The 20529-nt window shown below is 44.9% G+C and overlaps 1 protein-coding gene across 1 annotated transcript in view; it reads right to left on the bottom strand.

The window, feature by feature from the left end:
• Positions 1–389: 389 nt before the first annotated feature.
• The window catches only part of LOC309817752 (steryl-sulfatase-like), a 126610-nt gene continuing 106470 nt past the window's right edge, over positions 390–20529 (bottom strand). The window contains exons 9-10 of the mRNA XM_082647031.1: positions 14575–14696; positions 390–1153 (exon numbers count right to left, since the gene is read on the bottom strand). Coding sequence (XP_082503157.1) covers positions 780–1153; positions 14575–14696 — 496 coding nt within the window. The 3' untranslated portion in view covers positions 390–779. The remainder of the gene's footprint in view (positions 1154–14574; positions 14697–20529) is intronic.

The raw sequence follows: 20529 nt of genomic DNA, 5'->3' as shown, positions 1-20529 counted from the left end.
AATGCTGCCAATTATGGGATGCAAATCCGTACAGGAGAGATTTCTCTTGGCATTATTGTTCCTGAGGGATTTCACCAAAAGGCTGCAGCACAGACAGAGCTGTGAGCCTCTATTGCTCTTACTTAAATAGTGATAAGATTCTAAATACTGTAAACTTCTCGAAGAAACTGTATATATATAAACATATATATCACGAATAGTATTTCATATTATTGCAAATAATACTGACAGGAATTGCCTTCCAATAACCAAACTGGAACTTACCATCATCCATGATGGGTCAGGATGGTCTTTTACTCATTATAACGTTGCATGTGTTAGATTTAGTAAACACTCTTTAAATTTTATTCTCTTTTTTGTGATGCGCTATAAGGGGAATCACAGTGGCCACAGCGTCACATCAGCTTGTGGAGTAAGTGATGCCTTATGTCGTGGATCACGTGCACTGGCTGAGAGATGAACAAGTTACCTGTGCAACTTCCTGCTCTCCGCCCGCCCTGGTGTTGGCCAGACTCACTGAAGTCCCGCTTACTGCATTCATATAACATTGGCCTCGGAAGATGTGACTAATGTCTGTGCCTCTGTTTACTGCAAACCCTGATTTTTCCCCCAGGGTGTACATGTGGGGTTTTGATGGCGTCTCCAGGTGAGAAGACAGAGAAAAGGGATCTGAGTCCCGGGGTGGAAGCTGCCAGGGCTGGCTTCACTCAGTGCCGCTCCCCGAGCTCGTCTGTGATGCAGCAGGTGGGGTGGCCCCGGGCGCCCCCAGACGCACGTGGCTAATGGCTTCCTCTCCCAACCTGCTTCTCCCAGTCGCACTGGCAAAACAGGCCTGAAGATGAGCAACACATCTGAAGCCACGGCTTCCAGATAAGGTTCCCCAGCGACAGCTGATTGGGGACGTCCCGCAGGGTCTCAGCGTGGCGAGCTGCCGCTTCCTGCATGGTCTCCAGGATCTCCCGAAACCGGGGCTGTGACGTCGGAGTTAACGGGTTTCTCTCCCTGGGGTCTTGGGAGATGTCAAAGAGCAGAGGCGGGTCGTGGTAGGTGACGTATTGCCCGTGACAGAAACACACGTGGGTGGCAAAGCAGCCGTTGGCACCCTCGGGGAAGAACTTGGGTGTGAAGAAAAAGGCTTTCCAGATGGACGTGCCTGCGGTTGACAAGGACAGAAGTGGGTCTCGTGGGGACAGCGTCATCAGAGTCACCCCCAAGAGAACATGCACAGAAATCACCCTGCCGTGTGCTGCAAGAAGGCAGAGATCTACCACTCGATTACGCGTGGAATGGATTTCTCATGCTTGAGGCTCAAAAGGGTAAGAGACATAGCTTAAAAAGAAAAACCCCATGCATTGCTGGTTAACTGCGACAGAACAAGAGATGAAGCTGATTATGCAATAGCTGTTAGGATGCAAACTTAACCATATTAGAACTGTGGCATTTCCTCCTTGATCCATCTCTCCCTCTCTCCCTCTCTCTCTCTCTCTCTTGCCCCTCCCCTCTTCCTCTCTCTTCCTCTTCCAACTTTTTCCCAACCCCTAATTGCTTGGGAGAAGCTAGTGAGAAAGGAAAAAGCCTTACTAATAGTTTGAGCAGAGAACTCTAAGAGGACTGCCACAGTTCAGTCTCATAAACTTGGGACAGGCACTCAGCAAATACACACTGACTAACAGATTCTAAGCTCCGAGCTCTGACCCTTTTTGTTCTCCAACTTCAAGATGCTAAGCTTCGCAGCCTGTGTTTCTGTTTAAAACAAAGCGGAGGCAAGAGGGAGGCTCAGTGCTAATATGTACGTGATATGGTAAAACGCGACACACACACATACACATATACACACGTGTACACATACATACAGCCATCAGGAACCATGTGAAACACGCTAGGACCTCAGCTAACATGTGATTTCCTCCCTCTTAAGAAAGCCCAGACGCATCCCATCCAGAATTTAGTGAGGCCGGGCGTGAGGATGGGGAGAAATTGCAGCTGGGCTTCAGAAATGATCTTTTGGGGGTGAAGAGAATGTTCTGATATTAGATTTGACTATAGTCGTAGAACTCTATACGTTTACTAAAAATGGCTGAATTGGAATTCTATGCTCTCTATGTGATACCTTAATAAAGGTGCTAAAAATTCCAATGTGACTCCAGAGTAGGATGGTTACATAGTTTTTAAAATGTAACTTCTGTGTTCCATTAAACACCCAATATTGCCATTTTTAGAAAAAAAATAATTTACCAACAAATAATTGTGAAATGTTTGGTTTCCTGTTTCTCCTACAACGTTATGGCTTTCTGAAAGCTGACTGCTCATCACACATGCTCTGACAGAGGTCTAAAAAGTGTTTCCTGGGTGGAAGAAGGTGGCGGATCAAAACAGAGTCAACACATACGAACCAAGCAGAATTAGGTGCAGACCGAGAATGTCCTTCTTCGCCTTATCCTTTCCGCTTTTTTATATAAAACCATAGAGACTGTCCCACTAGAAAGCATCACACACCTATTTGAGTCACTTCGATCATTTGTTGGCATGGAGATGGTGATTGTGTAGTTATAGGTATCGAGTGGCCCATGGATCCAAATGCAAAAGAAATGAATGGAATTAACAGAAAACAATTGCCATGGGTCCCACGTTCTCCCCAAACAGCCCCTGACCTCAGACAAGCATATTCAAAGGTGACTAAACCCCTCTGGTTTGGGGAAGAACCGGTCAGCACAGACGAGCAATGTGCGTACGGCCTAGATACATACACTGAAGGGATCCGTAACGGGGAACCTCCCGTCCGTCGCGTAGTTGATGCTGGGAGAGATGGCACTTACAGGCTGTGTCGCTTCACACAACTTACAGGTCAGCACCTGCCTTCTGAAGATGAATTCAGGCTGCGAGGCTGCAGGAAGAATTCCAGGGCCTGCTTGCCCTCTCCAGCAGAAGGTCAAGAGGAAGCAGGTTACCTTCAAATTCTTTCCGTCCCCCCCTCTCCTTCCCCTTGACCCCTAGATCTCCTTCAGAAGCCTTTTCGGCAGCGAGAAGCTGCAGTCACTTAGAATCTGTCCTCCATCAGGGTCAGCGGGGCCGAGGCTCTTACAGACAGAGGCCTGGGGAAGCAAGTCTCTTCTGCTTCGGCCCCAAAGCTGCACATCTGGTGGCTGTTTTGAACTTGACATTCGAGTCAAGTCTTGGTGTGCTTAAAACCCCAAGGGAGTACAGGCTCCCGGAACAAATTCATTTAAGGGCCTGCCCTACCCGCTTGCTTTTGAAAGCCGTGCACGTAGATTCCATCACTAGCCACCTGTGCTCTGTCCTGCCCAGGTGTGAACAGACGGGCGGGCAGTTTTAAGGACCAGTCAGTAAATAAACCTCAAGTATCCTCACAGGGAGCAGCGGCAGTATGGCAGTGCAGCTCGGACAAGTGCAGAATGAAGAATTAATTTTTCTGAAGATTTGTTGGGTAAGCTATGGGGGTGTTTGCCTTTTTATAGCGCAATTTGGGCTTTTGAAACTTTTTATAAAAAGATACATTGAGTATTCTCTGTATTATTTCTTTAGACCACTTTGGAGTTGCTCAAATGAGAGAAACTGGGCTGCATTTTATTGCATGTAGATGTATAAGATACGAAGCCTTACTTCAGGGTCTGTTCCGTTGCTCACCAAAAACCCAGGAATCGACATTGTCAAAGGTGTCATTTCAACAGAAAAAAAGTAAATCAGCAGATCATGTGATAAGACAGGAGGTACCTGGTGTCACCTTATATTTCTAATAGGTACATTTATCCCTGTTTACCAAAATTATTTTAATAATGTATTTCATCCTGGATTTCTCCATATACTACTAAAAAAATGTTGAGTTAAAAAAGTTTTTTTCTCTATTGTTAAAATTCCAGTGCACTCTGAACAAAGGTTGCTTCTGTCTCAGCTCTGTCACAGATAAATATTTTGACCACCACGGGATCTGAATCTTTCTTACAATTGACGCCCACTGACCAGAGGAAGCAATTATTACATTTTCTAGGGAGAATGCAGGAAAATTAAATGGAACATTTTTTTCAAAAAAAAAAGTCTAAGTATTGATGGGAACAATAATTCGACTTAGGTTTAAAATACGCTCCAAAATTTAAGAGAAATAATTGTGACTATTAGAGGACAAAGATGACATACAGTTAGAGGGCTGCTTTGTCAAGGCCATAGAAAATGCTGTGGAGGGCTTCCCTGGTGGCGCAGTCCGCCTGCCGATGCAGGGGACACGGGTTCGCGCCCCGGTCCGGGAAGATCCCACATGCCGTGGAGTGGCTGCGCCCGTAAGCCATGGCTGCTGAGCCTGCGCGTCCGGAACCTGTGCTCCGCAACGGGAGAGGCCACAACAGTGAGAGGCACACGAACCACAAAAAAAAAAAAAAAAAAAAAAAAAAAAACAACGCTGTGGAGATCACTACCTACCTATGAAACCCATTTTTATGCATAATCACCACTGGAAAAAAAACTGAGAGGATTCATGAGAAAAGAAAGTTTACAGTCCTTTGACAAAAAGGCAAATAGAGTTGAAGTGAGAAAAACTTGACTCCTAAGCTAGACCCTGAACTCAGCACCTTCCAAGTGTAATCGTAAAACAGCTATTTCATCCAAATTAAAATAAGCAGTGGGTTCCTGGGATTTCTTGGGGATCTGAGGGGCGTGAGAGCCCAGGACAGGAACAGCTGTTGTGATTTTGATCACTCCCAGGGACTCAGCCACCAGAAAAGGTTCAGAGGTCCGTTGACAGAGAAACCCCAAGCCTGAGCACACAGGGTCCCCAAGAACAGAAACAGAGAGAATGCAGAGCCCGTTTTTTTCTGTCCATGCGGCACTGGAACCAGCCTCTGCCGACATTAGATGCTAAGTTCTGCCTAACAGATACCAGTCCACTTGGCAAAGTGTTTTTCCCTTCATGCGAGGAGTCTTGTCAGCCTGGAGCCACGACCAGCATCAAGGGGAGACATCCTTTGTCTCTGAGCTCAGAGGGGTTTCCTGTCTTGGTGGCTAGTGGACTACGATCTGCTTGAACTCTCCTCCCCTTTCTGATGGCTCTGACGGTGTGGGTTCCAATCCCAGCTTTGCGATTTCCTAGCTGTGGGATGCTGGGCGTGGCTGTTAACCTCTCAGGGCCGCAGCTCCTTTTCTGATAAGTGAGCATAAGAATAGTACTGGTCTCGGGGCTTTGCTTTGGGGTTTAACAATCCATGCCCACGTGTAAAGCTCTCAGAACAATGCCAGGTGCATAGTAATAACCACCTGTGTGTTAGCTTTGAATATAAAGCTTCCGTCAATCTAAGACAAAAACACTTGTTTCTTTATGCTCTTAAACCTGTTGCCACCGTAATACAAGTCTTAAGACACCTTCCCCCTCCTCCTAAGGATTCTTAAAGAATATGGACAACAAAATTTAAATGGCTTCAACACACTGGCTCTTAATTTATCACTCAGATTGAGACATCCTTTGATGAATGTTGTTGAACAGCTAGTCTTGGCAAGATTTATTTTGGGTGTTTGGAGGATTCTGCATACATACAGAAGCCACCCAGAGTCATTTGGGGTTTTCGGTCTTAGCAGTGTTTCCCACTACATAGCGCCATCTTGGAGTCCTTCTAGAAGTATTTCAAAGACTTTTGTGTTTTCCCACTGTGAGCGGCCCATACCACCCCACTGGGACCCTCAGCTTGCCCCCTTAGTAATGTTGATCTCATCTCCTGGACAGACGTCTGAAAATCCACCCCAAGGTCCCCACGCTCATGGCGACCTCCTTGCTTCCATGATGCCCCCCAACCGTGTTCCCCTGTCCTGAGCCAGCCACCTGACATCAATGCCACATTCTTGTCTTAGACCCAAAGATCCTAGGATGGGGGCCCACGTGGAGCAACCTAGGGCACCAGTGTCTTCACACATGCTCCCAGAGAAGTGCGGACCCAAGGGCTCTTGTTCTTGACCCCTGAGACTCGTGCCCACCCATTCTCTGTAGCCGAGACCCTCAATGACCCAGTACTGGGCTCATGGATTATAGACCCGGTTCTGCCAGCTTCCTGCGCTGGTTGCACTGAGACTCAAGATACAAAAACACTGAGAAGGAAGAGGAAGCAGGTAAGGGCTGTGACCCAGAGCACCTGCTTTTAAATTCAGATTTAGAGGAACCCTAGCTCCACGAGTGACGCCTGAGCGCCCGAAAGCAAAACACTCCCTTTGACTAAGCGTTTGTTTTTGCATTTGGGGGGACGGAAATATGAATCTTGTACTGAGTGGGTACACAAGGCATGCTAAAGTCTCCCACTCCCCTTCACTGTCTCTGTGTGTTGAAATCCTATCCATTGTTCAAGGTCCGACAACCCGTCCTCCGTGAGCCTGTCCAGGTCTCCAGCCAGAAGCTACCCCTGTTTCCTGGCGCCTCTCAGCAGTTTCTACCGTGCGTTCAGCCCTGAAGGGCTACCACCGTCTGTGGACTCCATTTCTTTCTAGGTTACTCGCTCTCTGAACACAAGAACTGTTATCTCCCACGGGTGCAAAATGCCCAGTACCTAGAGCCTTACATAGAAGAGTGAATGTATCTGTGAATTACCAGCGCCCAGGGCCTTACGTAGAACAGATGCTCAATAAAAACGTGCTGGTAAATTAATGATGAACGGGCCGACGGGATGATCAGGAAGACACCGAAAAAGAGGGAAGAAGCCAGCTGCCACCACGGAAGCCGGCATGGGCGCAGACAGGAAGCCTGGTACGTTCTGTGCGTCTCTCCTCCAGAGCCACTGGGGGCGTCCTGCCTAAAATCACTCAGTGCCAACACAGCCTCCAGCCAGCCAGAGATTCAGGCTGCTTGGTGACATTTGGTCATGGCAGATAAATGAGCTAGGAAGTCAGAGATTTCTCCACGGGGTGTCTCCACGTCACCTTTGCCTTCAAGAAAGTGTGTGCACAGAGGCATGTGCAGGGTGGACATGGCGGCAGTGGGAGGGTGTGGATCAGGGTCAGAGTTCATCCAGGGGAGACCAGAGCTGAGGTCCCCAAGGATGGGTGGACTTAGGGAATGAGAGGACACAAATGAATTCCAGAAACAGTCCATGGGGCTGTGGAGATGGCCAGAGAGACAACAGTGAGGAAGAAGAATCATCTTTGCGAGTGTGAATAAAAGAACTTATTGTCTTGGGGGAAGAAGTTCCAATTTACCACAGGGCAGACTCTCAAAGTAGCCAGTGTTGGTTTAGCACCAACTTGGCATCAACTCTTGTTACTGCACGCCCATTCGGTGACCTCTGACACCTCTTCGTCCTCATCTGTAAATAACTTTGGTAGAGACTGAAACTATCCTCAGGCTGCCAAAGTTGTGGGGTGTCACCAGGGCACACAGACACCCATAATGAAGGCTACACTGCCCAGCCTCCTCTGATACCAGGTGTGCACAGGTGACCAACTTCTGGCCTGGGGAACATCATTCTTTCCATCCATTGCTCCCTCCTGCTGCCCGTAGGTGGACACTGTCACCCTTCTCCACGCAGAAGAAGCTGCTGCATCCTCCAGGTGGTGGGACGGAGCTTGGAGTCTGCATCCCTGAAACTCTGTGGACCACCTACCGCTAGACTTCACTCACGAGATGAAGACAGAAACCTCCCTCTGATATAAGCTACCGTGACTTTTTGTTTCTGTTACGGCCAAATCTAATACGAATATAATCAAACTCACATTTAATAAGGAGGATTAAAAGAGGCATCATATGCAAAGAGCATAGCAGAGCATCTGCTAGACAGGAGATATAGAATAAACGTAAGGGTGCAGTGTATTGTTATCAAGTGTGTCTTCAAAAGACATGCAGTGGTCACATAAAAAAGATGACACATTTCAAGAATAAGAGAGTTGACTTCAGACTATACTACAAAGCTACAGTAATCAAGACAGTGTGGTACTGGCACAAAAACGGAAAGATAGATCAATGGAACAGGATAGAAAGCCCAGAGATAAACCCACGCACATATGGACACCTTATCTTTGATAAAGGTGGCAGGAATGTACAGTGGAGAAAGGACAGCCTCTTCAATAAGTGGTGCTGGGAAAACTGGACAGATACATGTAAAAGTATGAGACTAGATCACTCCCTAACACCATACACAAAAATAAGCTCAAAATGGATTGAAGACTTAAATGTAAGGCCAGAAACTATCAAACTCTTAGAGGAGAACATAGGCAGAACACTCTATGATATAAATCACAGCAAGATCCTTTCTGACCCACCTCCTAGAGTAATGGAAATAAAAACAAAAATAAACAAATGGGACCTAATGAAACTTCAAAGCTTTTGCACAGCAAAGGAAACCATAAACAAGACCAAAAGACAACCCTCAGAATGGGAGAAAATATTTGCAAATGAAGCAACTGACAAAGGATTCTTCTCCAAAATTTACCAGCAGCTCATGCAGCTCAATAACAAAAAAACAAACAACCCAATCCAAAAATAGGCAGAAGACGTAAATAGACATTTTTCCAAAGAAGATATACAGACTGCCAATAAACACATGAAAGAATGCTCAACATCATTAATCATTAGAGAAATGCAAATCAAACCTACAATGAGATATCATCTCACACCGGTCAGAATGGCCATCAACAAAAAATCTAGAAACAATAAATGCTGGAGAGGGTGTGGAGAAAAGGGAACCCTCTTGCACTGCTGGTGGGAATGTGAATTGGTTCAGCCACTATGGAGAACAGTATGGAGGTTCCTTAAAAAACTACAAATAGAACTACCATATGACCCAGCAATCCCACTACTGGGCATATACCCTGAGAAAATCGTAATTCAAAAAGAGTCATGTACCAAAATGTTCATTACAGCTCTGTTTACGATAGCCCGGAGATGGAAACAACCTAAGTGCCCATCATCGGATGAATGGATAAAGAAGATGTGGCACACATATACAATGGAATATTACTCAGCCATAAAAAGAAACGAAATTGAGCTATTTGTAATGAGGTGGACAGACCTAGAGTCTGTCATACAGAGTGAAGTAAGTCAGAAAGAAAAAGACAAATACCGTATGCTAACACATATATATGGAATTTAAGAAGAAAAAAAAAATGTCATGAAGAACCTAGGGGTAAGACAGGAATAAAGACACAGACCTACTGGAGAACGGACTTGAGGATATGGGGAGGGGGAAGAGTGAGCTGTGACAGGGCGAGAGAGAGTCATGGACATATACACACTAACAAACGTAAGGTAGATAGCTAGTGGGAAGCAGCCGCATAGCACATGGATATCGGCTCGGTGCTCTGTGACCGCCTGGAGGGGTGGGATAGGGAGGGTGGGAGGGAGGGAGACGCAAGAGGGAAGACATATGGGAACATATGTATATGTATAACTGATTCACTTTGTTATAAAGCAGAAACTAACACACCGTTGTAAAGCAATTATACCCCAATAAAGATGTTAAAAAAAAAAAAAAAAGAATAAGAGAGTAACAGAGGGAAAAGCCTAAAACCACCTACAAAACATTTGTGGATAGAAGATCCGAAGGTGAGGAAGACACAAATATTTAATATAAATATGAATACCTAATATAAATACTTAACACAAATATTCACTACAACATGCCTTGGTTAGAACTAAAATGTTCCCATAGAAAATGCCCAGCTCTGCTAGCAGATGGAAGCAAATCAGGACGGAGCTAGAAACAAGCAGGAATACTGTGAGAACTGACATATGCCCCATGCTGACATCGAGGAAGAGAGATGTGCAAAATATTGCAGAAAATCAGTAGGAGCGAGTACGTCGGGGGGAAAGGGCAGAAGAAGTGGCCTATGGTAGCTGCGAATAAGCTGGGTGCTGAGCTAACACTGGAGGACTCGTTCAGAAACACTGTGCTTTGGGCATTCGAGAAAGAAACTCCCATTTTGATGTATTTTGTCTCTGTAAGGAAGCAAGGTTGCATTGTGATAAATGAACAGAAGTCATGGCGGACACGTTTTTCGTCCAAGAATTAATGTAATCTTAGGTCAGACATGCGAAAACTTTAGTCGAAAAGTATTAGATGTCTGTGGAGAACAGACTTGTGCGTTGCCAAGGGGGAGGGATTTGGGGGAGGGATGGATTGGGAGTTTGGGATTAGCAGATACAAACTGTTATATAAAGAAGGGATAAACAACAAGGTCCTACTGTAGAGCACAGGGAACTATATTCAATATCCTGTGATAAACCATCATGGAAAAGAATATGAAAAAGAATGTATAGATGTATAACTGAGTCACTTTGCGGTACAGCTGAAATTAACACAACACTGTAAATCAACTATACTCCAATAAAAAAAAAAAGTAGACGTATGTTTCAACAATGGTCTAATATTATTTAAAAGGTAATAGGAAGTACCATATAAAAATACATGTTTGATAGACCAAGTGGGAGAAAACAAAATATCCTTTTATGACGGTGTTTTTCCATTAAAGGAAGTGAATGGTGGGGACGATAAGCCCGTTACTGAACCATCTGAGTGATAATGAGATAAAACAAATTGAATAAACATTGAACACAATTTCCGGGAAACCTTTTCCATCCTCCTATATCACCATCACACCTTCTCTTAGGTTGTGGGCAAAGCAGATTCCGTCCATCCTGGGACACATCACCCTGCGTTCCTACAATTACACACACACACGTCCCACGATACCGGGCTGAGAAGGCAGGTGAAGGAATTAGTGGGTGAATATCGCAAAGGTCAAGAGCTGTTGGGAATGCAGCCTTTGGTCGAGATTTTCAACCAAAAGGAAAAGGAAATCCTAAGACTTGAAATATATCCTTGAAGTGATTTACGTATGTGCGTTTTTTCTTAATTGCAACAAAAGTTCTGGTTGGGCAAGGGCTTCTCCTTCTTAAGGTAAGCTGGAGTACAGGAACGTTCTCTGCAGCTTTCATGTGAAAATGCCACAGCCCCCGTGAGTTCAGCTTCTGCCCTCGATTTGTTGTTTCTGACCCTTCAGGTTTAACTTCCGGTAATCAGACAAAGGAGAATCAGACCACTGACACAAACTGAAGTCATTAATAAAGACAAAAACTAAGCATAGCCTTTCTTACACCGATCAACTCCTGAGACACAGGCAGCTGTAATTAGAATCTTCTCTCCTTTCTTAGGTGCATTTTAGAGGCAAAATTAATTTTTTAACTGGGTGAAAATCTTAGTGAACAAAGCAAGCATTTTTCCTCAAATACTATTGTAATACTGTTGCAATTTTAAACCTCACTTATCTCCTATTTTCAAAAAAAGGCACCTTTAAAAGAGCTAGATACAAACAAATTTCTTTGGAATGAATTCTAATTTCCTACTGCTTTTTGTTGTGATTTAAGATTTTAAGAATTATTTTGAAGTCTTAAAGGTCAAAATTGTTTATCATTTTTCTATACACAATGTACGCTTCAGGGGTACTACTGAGGTTTTTCAAATGATGCTTTAAAAAAAAGTCACAGGAGAGAAGCTTCCGACAAACTTGAATTGAAAAGCTAGCAGGATTTATGGGACTCCTTGGATTCCACATCAGCATAACCACATCCCATGGATTTCTGTACGACCAGCTGGCCTGGGAAGTCTCCCACTAATGCGAGCATTTAGTTTATAGCCTTACATTCATCTGCTCAAAAATCTGCAGTAGAAGCTCAGAGCTAACTACCAGTCTCTTAAGATAAATTTTACCATAAAATCAAGTTGTCATTACATTGAATTTTTACTAACACTGCTTCGTAGGTCAAAACTTAAAGCCAAACTTTTTGAATACACGCGGAACAGTAAATTTAAACTCACAATTCCCGTTGTAATGCAAGAAAAGTTACCGGTGTCCTAATAACACTTTCGTGAGTTCTTCTAAAATGCAGTGGGCGTAAGGATATGAGATGATTAAGTTAGGCCATTCAATTTGCTGAGACAACGAAATTACAGAAACATTATCATTAGAGAATGATTCAATTATAGAGAAGACACTGTATATGAAAGCTGAAAGGGGTTCATGTTTTAAAAGGGTGGAAACAGCATTCCAGCTCTAAGTTTTTGGGAAAATGAGTAACAAGTTGGGAATTGTAACATGTAGGCGTCCAACTGATCAAAACAAACGGCAACTGGATCTTAACCACACCACCACTCAGCTCTAGTTTACGGGTACCAGCGTACTTACTGCTGGTAAGCTTGTGCTTTCCGAGCGAGGAACAGGGCGTGCGTTTGCCAGGTCTGCCAGTTGCCGGGGTGTCAGCGCTCGCCGCCTGGCTGACTTCCAGGTAGCAGTGCTTTCCCAACAAGCTGGCAAGATGCCTGAGCCATCCGGAGGTGGCTCCAGCTCACTGCTGCCCTGACGCTACATTTCTAAACCCTGATCCTAAACGTCTCTCTTCTTTTCTAGCAAAGTATTTGGAGGCCAGGAGGCAGCCCTCTTACCACTGACAATTACGGGAAGCGTCTCCTGTGTAGTGATTACCATAAACTCCTACCAGCACAGATCCGAGATGATGTCAGTCATCTCCTCTAGTACTAGTTTACTTTCTGTATTCTCTAGTTGACAGGTAACTCCACACACACGGGTGACACTTCCTTACACACCTGTGCATTCCCAGCTGTTTGCACAGCCTTCAGCCTGTCCTGAGCTAAGAGGTCAGCAACTCCCTGGCAGAGAATTTGGTCTATTTTGCTCACTGACAGGGGCGCAGCCTAGCCCAGAAGGTGCCACTTAGTAGGTGCTCAATAAATACGTGTACAACAAACGAACAGATGAAATACTGAGCAAACAGCCACGGAGCCATGTGTGACAGCCAAGGCAGCAACCACTGTTACTGAGTTTCAGGCACAATCTGAAAAGTAGATGAGACGATTCATAAAGCCCACGGTTTCCTGAGTCCCTTTAGCTACATGCATGATTCCGGTGTGGAAACACCGTCATTTTTCCTCGTGTGCTGCTGCTTCAGGACAGAAGATAGTAAGGAACTGCATAAGAGAAAATGTCACTTGTGTGTTGTCTTAGAAGCAAGCTTTATCCCCAGGCCAGCTGCCTATCAGAATCTGGGTCTTGTTTTTCTCACTTACTCCTATTTTCTGCCTCTTCCTGTCCCTTTTCTGTTTACTCCTCCACATAATGTGCTTCCCCAGCCCCTGATCCAGTAGGTTTCTTCCGGCTCCTCTCACTCGACGGGGTTGGCTTTATTTAAATGCAATTCTGCAAGGCTCAGGATGTGATATCATCCTTCTTTAGACAAACAAGAGTCCCCGAGACTTTCTTTACGCTTCTCGCAGGCTCTGTACAAAAGGAAGTGGCGAGGACCACATCTCTCATTTATGATGAGATGGCTCAGATCTAAATGCTGCCAATAATGCTAAGAAGAGACAGCATTCCTATGGGTGTTAGGAATGATGGACACATTGATGAGATACGTAAATAGGATCCCTCTGGGCCTGGAATCGTGCGCCCATGGTTTTGCCATATTGGTCTTCCGGAAGCTATCTCAAGGAAGCCGTCCAGATTGAAAGTATAAACGCTGAAGGGTAAACCTGGTGTGATCTCTTTGGGTAACGGAAGGGTTATTATTTTCCACTCTAAGAATAATGGAGCACCTGCTCTTTAAATGATGTCTTTGGTAAATCGACTGGGTGAGCAGAATGGGGTGAGGGGTACATTGAAATCCAGTATCAGAGTCACCTGAGTTTTTACCAAGTCATCAGCTGCAGGGGATACACAAGCTGCTCTGAGAATCTCGCCTCTGGGAGCAGAATCCCAAAACACACTAGAGAAGTGGGGAGTTTCAATTTCCCACTGAAGAGGAACCTCAAAGTCCAATAGCAGCCTCTACCTCTGGGATATACAGCAGGGCTGTAATAGTTGCTGGATTCCCATAGACTCCTAGGCATCTTAGCGATGTGAGCCTTACTGTAATTCTAAGTTTAAATACGTGAAAACCAGATGTGACCCTATCACTACACCGACGATTCTCACTTGGTTCCACTTGGTCCTTTATGCTTTTTAGAAATGCACCCCTGTACCCGCTGTTGGAAAACCCAAAGAAGGTCCCGTCACTGATACAGTGCACGATTTACAACACCCCTGGGTTTGGGACCCATGATAACATCAAAGCGTTTGAACTCTGTCTTAAATATCCACATCTAGCAAATACACACGATCCGTGACCAAACACAGATCGATGAGTCACGACCCCTACCTTTGAGGCTCGGGAGAGAAGGTCGGGTAAACATCTCAAGGGCATTCGGGGCCAGTGCAAAACCTACAGGACAGCAGGCAGAGAAGACGGCTTTCAGGGGGGTGGGGCGGTTGGATAAGCATTAACCAGGAAGGGAAAAGAAAGGAAGTCCTACCACGTTGAGGGAGCTGCAAGCACATGTCACAGCAATGTGTGACGCCCTGCCTGGACCACCACGGCACCGGGAGGCGTAAGAGAAGAAGGAACACGGAGGAGGACAGAGAAAGCAAAACTGGGCATCTTTCGGGCATCTCATGAGAGCAACGCCCTCTTGCAATTTCTTCTATTCCCATGGCAGTGACTGCACGTAGCCCTACAAGCATGGAAAGAAAGATGCGTCTGCTCACTGTTCTGTGGGTGCCAGCGCACGGCGTTCAGGTAGAAGTTGCAGTAGTGGAAGAGAAACTCGTGATCCGAACGATGGCTTCTCCCTTGAAGCAGGGGCATCAGGTCACGTCCATCGATGATCCTGGGGGATAAAGCAGGTGGGCATCAGGGGGCCACATCAGCCTTGGGCTAAAACCTCCCGATGTCGGCGCTGTCCTTCCAGCAAATGGGGGCATGACAGAGCTACAACATGGTAATGAAGTAACCAACCCAGGACACTAACTGACCCACACTGGGCGCCATATGCAATGTAGGGAGGCCAGCTCTGCTCGTGCATGAACTCATTTCATCCTCCAAGCAGCACTGTGAGCTGTGACCAGTATCACTCCAGGATGATGGGATGAAGAAATGGAGTGATTCACCCAACTCCACGTGTGTCGTAAGAGCCAATGGGATTGAAACCCAGCTGACTGGGCGTCCGTGCTTTCCACTGCTTTCCCCTGCTGCTGCTCCTATACCGAGTTTTCTGCCTATTGCCTTGGCAAACAGTGTATTCACGAACTATGGATCTATAGAAAATAAGAATTTCTGACAATCTGAGTTTTAAAAAAAAGGTAATATACAGCATGGGGCAATTTAGATTGGATGGACTTCAATGCAAATGAAGTGCTAAGTCCCAGGGACGTGATTTGTAAATAATAATGATGATATTAAATACCCCAAAGATGTAAACGTACTCACATGCATTTACATATCACATATACACATTACACATATGTTTATGTTCTCAAAGGTAAATATATCTCTTCTATAACTAGGCCGAGAAGGGGAACTTTCCAGATGGTAGGCAATAACTGTATACAACTGCTAAGGAGCAAAATTAAGACTATTTGGATGTTACATAAAGGAAAAAAGCCTATAATTTTGTTTTGAGTGAAACATACATTAACAGGCAGTAGAGAAATTGAAGTCGTTGATTACCATTAGGCCACTGTCACCGAAACCTGGGGCAGAAGGCTACTTGGAAGGAGGTAGATTGTTGAACTTGAGGGTTTTCCTTCTCTGATTAAAAACATTCCAAGACAAATATCATATGATATCGCTTATATGTGGAATCTAAAAAAAGGGTACACATGAACTTATCTACAAAATAGAAATAGAGTCACAGATGCAGAAAACAAACGTATGGTCACCAGGGGTAAAGGCGTGGGCAGAGGGATAAATTGGGAGATTGGAACTGAATATACACACTACTATACATAAAACAGATAACTAATAAGGACCTGCTGTATAGCACAGGGAACTCTACTCAATACTGTAATGGACTATGGGGGAAAGTATCTTAAAAAGAGTGGATATGTGTATATGGATAACTGAATCACCTTGCTGTACACCTGGAACTAACAACATTTTACATCAACTACACTCCAACAAAAAATTTTTTAAAAACCCAAAACACTCCATCCCTGGCCCCTCCTACCATGAGGAATTGAGAAACCGGAACTTTAACTTGGTTATATAATGTAGGTAAGCACTCTTGAGAGGTCCTACATCCCTTGAGTTTTTTTTGTTTTTTTCTTTTTTCTTTGTGGTTTATTTTGGTGTCGCTAAAAATCCCATCATGTAATTACTGCTGACTGCTTCTCTGGTCCCCACCTTAGTTATTAATCATGCACTCCGCACAAGTCCACGGAACTGAAAATATTCTATTATTGTAAGTTAAAAATAAGAACAAAAGACAGAATTGGCTCACTTTCCAAGCCTGATTCTCATCTTCCATGAGAGGAACAAGGTAGAGAGATGATTCGATCCAGAAGCAGTGTGTTCTCCGGACACTAGTTCTATCCTGAAATGGCCGGTATTGTGAATTTCAAGAAAAACTCAGTCCTTGAGATTAGGAGAGCCTAAGTAGGTGGAAAGGAAGCAAGGGATGAGGGGAGAGGGGCAGAGAGGAGGACCTGCGCATAAAAAGCCCCCAGGGGTGAAAACCCTGAAGGTGAGAGATGGGACAGATGGGCCCGACAGAGAAGGCCTTTCCACGATGGCTCGAGGGTGAGAGTGAATCTCTGTTTCTCTGACTCAATGTCTGGCTCATTTCTCGAAGCTGTTTTTCATCATAAACCCACAAAACTCAGCACTTAAGAACCCAGGAGACAGAACTGTTTTCTTAAGATTGGTATTTCATAACCGAACTGGGCCTGATCCCACAAAGGGGGATTTAATGACAAAAAGAACACTGTAAATCTCATAGACTTTTTTTCTGATTTCCAAGCAGATTTGTCTCTTTTTTTTTAAGGAGGGAAGCAAAGTCTGTTCTGCAAACTTCTTTTTTCTTGCGATGCAGAGACTGATCTCATCTTTGTTTTACATCCTATACCTAACGCACTCTTTCCTGGAAGCCGGCAATAAATCACGCTGCGATGGAAACCACTGTTGAACAGCGCTGGAGAAATACGGCTTGTCAAAAAGAGGCTCATTTGTGCCATGAAAAATGGAAAGTGACTCTATTGAGCTAAACTTTTAAACGGTGTCTGAGTTATCAAAATACTTGGGATGGCTGGGATGGAAATGTTTGTACAACATCACGATTCGTGGCAGAAAGGCCCCTACACTTTCAAAGTGATGCAAAGCATCGCCGCTTCCCTATGGGAATCGTCTGATTGGCCTTTTCTGTAAACAAATTCAACTTTTCATAGCACGCTTGCAGGACAGCCACGGCTACAAAATCGGATGCTTTTTTCCCCTGGTGTCTGCCTCATTCTGTGAAAAACGTGCTCATTTGAGATTGCCTTTAACTTGGAAAGTGAGATGATTCTCTTTGGGCTCCTGACTCATGGCAACCATGGGGATAGTAACAATTCAGTGTCAAGGAGAGTCATGTCTGAATTTCAGGTCAAATTCAATAGTATGCGGATGACTCTCTCGTAACTGAAAAGAACATGTTTGGGGAACTTTTTTGGGGGACAGTGACTTCATCCCCCCACGAATGTGCTGTCTCTCTCTCAGCTGAGTCAGTGAGCCATGTACTTCGGGACGTCCCTCCGACCCACCTGTGCCGGGTCCACTCTGGGGAGGATTTGGGGATCATAGCAGAAGGGAAAGGCTTCGGGGACTGAAAAAGAGGTTAACTTGGGACACAAGGTGAGTCACTTGTTGCCATATTCAAAATAAGGTGATTCATGGAAGCAACCTAAGTGTCCATCGACACTAGAATGTATAAAGAAGATGTGGCACATATATACAATGGAATATTACTCAGCCATAAAAAGGAACAAAATTGAGTTATTTGTAGTGAGGTGGATGGACCTAGAGTCTGTCGTGCAGAGTGAACTGGGTCAGAAAGAGAAAAACAGATACCATATGCTAACACATATGTATGCAATCTAAAAAAAAATGGTTCTGATGAACCTAGGGGCAGGACAGGAGTAAAGATGCAGACGTAGAGAATGGACTTGAGGACACGGGGTCAGGGTGAAGGGTAAGCTGGGATGAAGTGAGAGAGTAGCACTGACATATATACACTACCAAATGTAAACCAGATAGCTAGTGGGAAGCAGCCACATAGCACAGGGAGATCAGCTCGGTGCTTTGTGGCCACCTAGAGGGGTGGGATAGGGAGGGTGGGAGGGAGGGAGACGCAAGAGGGAGGGGATATGGGGACATATGTATATGTATAGCTGATCCACTTTGTTATACAGCAGAAACTAACACACCCTTGTAAAGCAATTATATTCCAGAAAAGATGTAAAACAAACAAACAAAAAAATAAGGTGATTTTTTTCACTGTAGAGTAGGACAGGAAACATTTTTAGAAGAAAGCACATAGATCTTTGATAAATTAAAGGGAATCCCAAGTACCCAGAAAGTCTCTTTCATAATTAAAAGTGTTTCCACCCATAAACATCAAACATTCTGCCATATGTGAATAGAAAGCAAGATCAATTATACGTAGTCACATGTACGTGAAGAGTTTCGACTTTGATTCTGCAAAATGGAGCTGAGCTGGGTACAGCTCGCCCTTGTATCTGTAGTGCTCTATGGAAGAAGTCTTCTGTGGTCACCCAGCTAGATGTCAGCAGAACTGAGTGGGAGAACCAAGCCACTCCCCTTGTCTTCATCAGACATAAGTGATACCAAGCATTTGGATTTCTTTTCCAAACTTGGAAAAAAGAAATGAAATCGAATTTTCATTATGGAATAGGAGAATTGGGCATGCCAATCTTCATTAGGAGGGAGCATGGTCATAGACTCACTATGGTAATACTCTGTCTGCTTGCAAAGATGAGGCTGACAGGTTTTCACTTTAATGAATTAATGTATTGAGGTATTTTATATATATATATATATATATATATATATATTTTTTTTTTTTTTTTTTTTTTTTTTTTTTGCGGTATGCGGGCCTCTCACTGTTGTGGCCTCTCCCATTGCGGAGCACAGGCTCCGGACGCACAGGCTCAGCGGCCATGGCGCACGGGCCCAGCCGCTCCGCGGCATGTGGGATCTTCCCGGACCGGGGCATGAACCCGTGTCCCCTGCATTGGCAGGCGGACTCTCAACCACTGCGCCACCAGGGAAGCCCGAGGTATTATATTTTTGTTGCCTATGTTTTATATCACAAAGAAAGACTGCCCTCCATGTATGTCCAGAATCAGCTTATTTGGAGACGCAGGGGGAATGATTTTTCTGCATATGCTGGGGTGATGGCCACGGTCGGTATGAAGGAAAGATTCACGCCAAGAGGAATCTCATACAGGCACACCACGGGGTTGAGTTAGAGAATTCTCATGGCAGCACGGAGACTCTGCAAAGTGAAAATCTCTATGTGTAACCCTCGGACTGCTGCTCTTTTTACCTAAGCAGAAACCCTGCATCGAAGGGCTTTTCATTTCTCACCAAGCTAGGATTGTCAAGAACAGCACTTGCGGGCTTCCCTGGTGGCGCAGTGGTTGAGAGTCCGCCTGCTGATACAGGGGACGTGGGTTCGTGCCCCGGTCCGGGAAGATCCCACATGCCGCGGAGCAGCTGGGCCCGTGAGCCATGGCCGCTGAGCCTGCGCGTCCGGAGCCTGTGCTCCGCAACGGGAGAGGCCACAACAGTGAGAGGCCCGCGTAACGCAAAAAAAAAAAAAAAAAAGAACAGCACTTGCTTCTTGAGAATTACAAGGCTGTACTTGAAGGACAGGGGTCTTCTGAATGAAACTCCTCTCGTTCAATGAAAAATGTGGCAAAATGTGAGGGAACCTCATTAAGTGATTGTCATATAGCCTGGGTCCAGCTCTCTGAATGTGTTTACTCACCTGAGAAACGTAAATTTAATATTGCTTAAGCAAGAAACCAGGGAAGCTGATTTCCACCAATCTTAGTGGGAGAGAGTTAGGCTGTTTTCTAAAGAGTAGATACCTGTGTATCAGATTTACAGATGGATATGGATATATATGAGGATATTATCCGGATGCTCTTATTGAAAAGTTTTGATGAGGTTTTCATTATATAGATAACGACATTTCCCGTAAAAGAGCAATAATAAGCTTTTGAGCAGAATTCTCAACCTCAGCGCTCCCAACATATTGGGCTGGATCACTCCTTGCTGGGGGGTGGCATCCTGTGCATTGTAGGATGTTTAGCAGCAACCCGGGCCTCTATCCACTAGATGCCAGCAACGTCCCGAGTCAAAACAATCAAAAATGTCTCTAGACACTGATAAACGGCCCCTGGGAGGGACAGTCACCCCAGCTGAGAACCATCCCTTTAGATGGTCAACGTCTCCAGGGCAGACACACAAGGACGTCTTCTAGACCTGGTTGCTAACATGATCTAAATAGTATATTGTGAGATCATTTTATTCCCATGAGCAACCTGGAAGCAGATTGCCGTTTTCTTATCTGTGCTGTCGCTTGGAGAACAATGACATCTTATAGAGCCTTGGACCAAAACCCAGACATAGTATCATTGGGTTGAGTGGGACCATCAACG

The sequence above is a fragment of the Grampus griseus genome (genome assembly GCF_964374135.1).
Source record: "Grampus griseus genome assembly, chromosome: Y".
Taxonomy (NCBI): domain Eukaryota; kingdom Metazoa; phylum Chordata; class Mammalia; order Artiodactyla; family Delphinidae; genus Grampus; species Grampus griseus.
This window is presented reverse-complemented; position numbering and strand designations above follow the sequence as displayed.